Here is a 6,000-nt window from a genome sequence, read left to right on the forward strand (position 1 = left end):
TTTACATGCCCTTTAATGGCCTCAGCTTCAAACAGAAATGGACTTTAGCATCTAAGCTGTGACTATTACAATCTGTTGTTATTTGCTGGGGTAGCCTGGGACCTTTATATTATTCTGCTTGTTTAAATGTTCAGGAACTGCATAGTTTTCTTTTATTTTATGCTTTTATTTGCATTTAATTGTATCAGCCACATCAGGTCACACAGGTAATACGTTATCCTTAGTGCTGTGCTCTCAGGTTGCTATGGTTGCTGATGTCATATTCAGTAAGGACAGTTGTGGGTAACTGACAACAGCCAAAAATATAAAATCATGGAATAAAATGTAGTAGAAATAACAAAGGTCATATTCAAAGCACAGAAATGTTTATGTTTTATTACTGTGAGACTCCACATACAGGTACAGGACCTGTTATCCAGAATGCTCGGGACCTGGGGTTTTCCAGATAACAGATCTTTCCGTAATTTGGATCTTCATACCTTAAGTCTACTAGAAAATCATGTAAACATGAAATAAACCAAATAGGCTGGTTTTGCTTCCAATAAGGATTAATTATATCTTAGTTGGGATCAAGTACAAGCTACTGTTTTATTATTACAAAGAAAAAGGAAATAATTTTTTAGCAATTGGATTATTTGTGATGAAGTATATGGGAACAGGGCCGCCATCAGAAATCGCAGGGCCCCATACAACAAAATTTCCTGGCCCCCTGGGCTGCACCCACCCCAAGCCCCACCTACAGGTCCACCCCCCACCCCACAGGTCCACCCTCCACCACACAGTAAAAAAAAAAAAATTTATTGGTGGCTAGGGTTCCCACATGTTAATAAAAAATAAAAAGATATTGGTGGTCAGGGCCCCCCCATAAAAAAACATTTGTGGCCAGGGCCCCCCATTAAAAAATATTGGTGGCTAGGACCCCACATGAGAAAAAAAAATGGTGGCCAGGGCCCCTCCCCCACATTATGAGAAAATTGGTGGCCAGGGCCCCTTAAATGTCCATCTCTTCCTGAAGTCAGCAGCTCTCAGAAAGATGGGGGGGCGGCTAATCAAGTAAGTGTGGCATGGCGGGCCCCCCTTACCCTCAGGGCCCCCTACAACTCTCCCCCCTGTCCCCCCCCTGATGGCTGCCCTGTATGGAAAATGGAAAGAGAATCGCACAGACACCAAATATGTTGCAGGTGGGGGGTATCCCCTATTTTTTATTGTGACCACCTGTGCCCTGTATGGGGAGACTGCCCTTCTGTAATTTGGAGCTTTCAGGATAATGGGTTTCTGGATAAAGGATCACATAGCTGTAATGTATGGCACAATGACACTATTATTTCCCAATATTCTGTGGCACAGGCTGGCATTTCTCAACACTGTGGCCCCAATCATTTCATGACAGACACAGTGGCAAAGGGTCAGATACAAAGAAACAGTATAAAATGAAGGTTTAGGTGCCCAACGTAAAATGTAAATAAAATGAATGTATTGCTGCACTTTATTTCTGTTGGCAAGGATAGGCAATGCAATCAACCCAATGCTATGCCAGCACCTGTAGATGTGTAACTCTGGCGCCCCACCAGTTTGGGAAGAATTACAATTTTAAAATTGACTGTACGTTTACTGCTTCCCTCATAGTCTAGGCCAGTGATCCTCAACCAGTAACTCTTGAGTAACATGTCGCTCACCAACCCCTTGGATGTTGCTCCCAGTGACCTCAAAGCAGATGATTATTTTTGAATTCCAGGCTTGGAGAGAAGTTTTGGTTGTATAAAAACCAGGTGTGGTGCCAAACAGAGCCTCCTGTAGTCTGTCAGTCCACATAGGGGCCACCAAATAGCCGACCACAGCAAATTTGAACTACGCAGAAACATTTTTCATGCCTGTGTTGCTCACCAACTCTTTTTACATCTGAATGTTGCTCACGAAAGAAAGAGGTTGGGGACCCTGGTCTAGAGAGATTAAGGGCAAGGCCAGATGTGGCGTTTTTACGTTGCGTTTTTTTTAAAAGAACAGCCAGGCGTAAATACGCATAAACTGCACTACCACTGAAACTAATGGAAAATGCACTATGGCAATTCACACAGGGCGCTTGCAAGCTGAAATCCACCACAGGACGCCAGTATTGGCGTTTTTTTAGCAGAAACGTCAATACATCAAGAAACTACGAAAACAATAGACGCTATGGGATCTGCACGCTTGAAACCACACTTTACGTAAATACGCAGCGTATTTTAAATATGGCGTCCAAATTCAATGAGAACAATGAGAAGTGCATGTTGGGAAAAGAATCCTACGTGCTGAAAAATGCATGAAAAACGCATGTAGACGGTCGCATGTGGTTTCAGTAGCGTATTTATGCCTGGCTGTTCTTTTTTAAAAAACGCAACGTAAAAACGCAGCAAAAACGCCACGTCTGGCCTTGCCCTAAACAATCCTGGCTCTGTTTTCTAACATACATTTCCTTTTGTTTTCTAGTCGGCCCAATACCTCCTTTAACTGGTTTGTGAATCCATTTAAATGCCTGTATCACCTGATCTGGAAGAATTACAAGAAATACATCATCATCGGGCTGATTTTACTCATCATTACGGTGTTCCTGGTTCTGTTCTTCTACACATTGCCGGGCGCCATCAGCAACCGGATCCTGTCCGGGTAAAGCGTCAGGCTATTCATACAGATCTCTCCATTGACTCTACAATGACTTGTGAAGGAACAGAACACGTCAGCAGGGAATTCAATGTATGGAAAAACCAGCATGCACATACCAGCTCTGCCTTCCATTTATATATTCTGTTTTACTCAGAGATACATTATCCTAAAATGAGCTTCAACCAGTGGCAATAAGTAAACCGCACACTGCCAGTGATTTCATGCTGCTTCTATTCCATTGATTGGACAATCTGTAGAGAAAATGGCTCTTTCTAAATTGTTCCTTCATTACTTGGGCTTCGGAGCTTGATTTTTGCCGAGAGCGACTTACTAATGAGGCTGCCAATGTCTTTATGAACAACAAGAGTACAACTCCTATTACTGTAACCAGCGCATATTGTCATACAGTATAAAAGTTTTCTAATGTACTATTTAATGCAATTAATCAATGATTCATGTACAGTCATGGTAAAAATGAGCGAAAGCGAAGATCGGTTGAGGTGGTGATTTGCCAGATCAGTATTGGAGACGTATTCTTTCCCTTACTGGCTGCCCAAGCAGTTGGCCATTGGAGTTTTTTCAGCTATGGTTGCCACCTGTCCCGGACAGTCTGTTTTTTTATAGGGCTGCCCTGGTCAAAACTGCCTGCCTGGTTTTCCAAATTAGGATAGGATAACCGGGCAGGATTCCCTGTGATTGATGTGGCAATCAGCCAATAGGTGATTGCCACATCATAGCACCGCCCGCTGATGACCCACCCATGTGCTGTCACAATCCCGCCCCCCACAACGTCACTGTCCTGTCCCCAGTCCTGTGTTTAAAGGAGAATTCCCTTTAGCAAAAAAACAGAACACAACAGCCTCATCACAATGTACTCATCATTATTAGTATAATTTGTCATGTATTTAGTGCTCAGGATTTACTCGTTCATTTCTAAAACATATGCCTAATACATTTTAACACAAGAAGAGATAACAGTACCCTCTGATTTCATTCATTTTAATATCAGTGTGTTGGAGTTGGAATGATGGCCTAGACGTTATTATATATATAAAAGAGTTGGTGGGTTTGATAGACTTATTTTCAGTGTTAATGAAAATAATTGAGACTTGTTTTACCAATATTTATTGAAATTGTGTATGAATTATGGCCTCATGGGGCCCCTATACCTCCTGGGCCCCCCTGCAGCCACAGGGTCTGCTTCCTCTATAGTTACACCCCTGGTTCCAGTATGGAAGTAAAGGTTTGAGATGTAGGAGACACAAGTAAGGATAGAGAGGTGAGACTAATAAAGGAGAGATTAAAAAAGATGTAGGAGTCATGAATAATCAGTGTCGGACTGGGACACCAGGGGCCCACCCAAAAACCTTAGACCGGGGGCCCACTCTCAGTACTATTATTATTATTCTCCTCACTCAACCTCTAGTCTCCTATTCTCTATTCTTTACATACTATAATCTATTATTCCATCTATTTAGCCTCTTTGTTCTCAAAGAAATATGAAATGGCCATGAAATAGGCCAAATCTTTAGCAGCACAAGGGCCCCCTGACACCTGGGCCCATCGGGAGTTTTCCTGGTATCCCGGGGGGCCAGTCCGACACTGTGAATAATGATGAGCAGCCAGAGGTTCCTGTAATGTGAGCAAATGTATGTGTGAATATGAAACTAGAAGAATGAATAAAGAAGAAGAGGGAAGACGTAGAGGTGACTAAGGTGGCCAAACACAGGCACATATTAGCTGTCGATTTGGCTCCTTCAGTCCAAGTTAGAACCTTATCTGCTGGTGTTTGGGCCACTCCAAATGGCCAATCTGACTGATATCTGGCTGAACATGGGACTGTTGGAGCGATGACACCCTCAGCTTGTTGATGCAGTCCTAGCCCTGGTGGCCTGTATTCCCATCATTGTGATCTTTGGCCTTAGGGTGGACATATTGGGGAAAGATCCTCTCATTTCCTGACCTACCAAACGAGTATGTCTTTCAATGTATGGCCAGTTTAGGAATGTGGTGGTACCATTTGGCTGCAGATCTGGATTTAATATCCTCAACCCTTAGAGGCCCATTTACTAAGGGTCGAAGTGAATTTTCAAATTCAAAAACTTCGAATTTCGAAGTAATTTTTGGGTACTTCCACCATCGAATAGGCCAAAATGTGATTTGAATTGAAAAAACTTCGAATATTCGACCATTCGAAAATCGAAGTACTGTCTCTTTTTTTTTTTGAAAATCGTTCGAATGGTTCGATTTCCACAATTTGAATTCGATCAAAAACTGCTCAATTTAATCCAAAAAAAAACTTTGACTATCGAATTTTTACAATTCGATGGTCGAATTTCGAGGTTTTACCACTTCGAAATTCGACCCTTAGCAAATGTGCCCCTTCGTATTGGGGTGGGGGTCTCAGCCTGCTGCCCGTTTCTCTACTGACTTCCTGACTAAATGCTAGAAATGTCTAAACCCTCAGCACAATTTCGTCTTGCAATATGTTCCCACATATGGCAACAAAAGCCTAATTAAACATTTGAATATTCCAAGCTCTCTTTTTTAACGAATCGATTATAATTTAGCCCAGCAGTTACTCCTCCGTGATGATAATTCTGTCTCCTTGGGGATCAGTGCTCTCCTACAAACACATTCTGCTGCACGCGGCTGATATGTTGAAATGTTGCCATCGGATATTTCGATTATTTATTACAGAAGAAAGATGAAGATCAAGAGTTAAATGCTCCCTGGTGTGTGCGGTTATACACAGAGGGGAGCCACGGGGAGTCGGGATGATTCTGTATATTCGACTTGCTACACCTTTAAGTTATTTCTGGAGCAATTAAAAGAAATGGCATTAAGTATTCACACACTGGTAGATGCTAGTAGCCACATTCTGTATGTTCATATTAAAAAGGAAGTGACAATATATATATATATATAATCAATGTGATAAATTATTGTTGCTATTTAAAGACCCCAACATGTCAACCAGTTCAGACTAAACCTAGTCATGTAAAAGTAGTGTTACCTATTACAGTGTTGCCTAGCAACGGGAAGATGCTAAAAATTCTATTTTCAAGAACAATGTGCAAAAGAAGAAGATCGCTTGCCCTTATTTCTGTTGTGTGACACGGATTTTCTGCCATCAGTTTCTGAGCTCAGGGCTATAACAGTATCTCACCAGCACAGACTGAATGTTGCACTTTATTTGGGTATTTCTCAGCTCAGTCTGTTTTTTAAAGAAAGTCACGAATTAAAGAGACACTGGCAGGATAAAGTCAAGAAGCATATGAAATAATACTAAACCTTGTATTGTTTTATATTTGATGCAAATTCATGAATATATAAACCTTTCCTTTCCCCTTGCTTTAC

General features: G+C 41.6%; 1 protein-coding gene across 2 annotated transcripts in view; it reads left to right on the forward strand.

The window, feature by feature from the left end:
* fer1l6.S (fer-1-like family member 6 S homeolog) overlaps positions 1–3,612 on the forward strand; it is an 87,991-nt gene extending 84,379 nt beyond the window's left edge. For both annotated transcript variants that reach the window (XM_041568004.1, XM_041568005.1), the window contains exon 41: positions 2,467–3,612. In XM_041568004.1, coding sequence (XP_041423938.1) covers positions 2,467–2,647 — 181 coding nt within the window. In that variant the 3' untranslated portion in view covers positions 2,648–3,612. The remainder of the gene's footprint in view (positions 1–2,466) is intronic.
* Positions 3,613–6,000: the final 2,388 nt, after the last annotated feature.

This window comes from Xenopus laevis, chromosome 6S, assembly GCF_017654675.1.
Source record: "Xenopus laevis strain J_2021 chromosome 6S, Xenopus_laevis_v10.1, whole genome shotgun sequence".
Lineage (NCBI taxonomy): Eukaryota > Metazoa > Chordata > Amphibia > Anura > Pipidae > Xenopus > Xenopus laevis.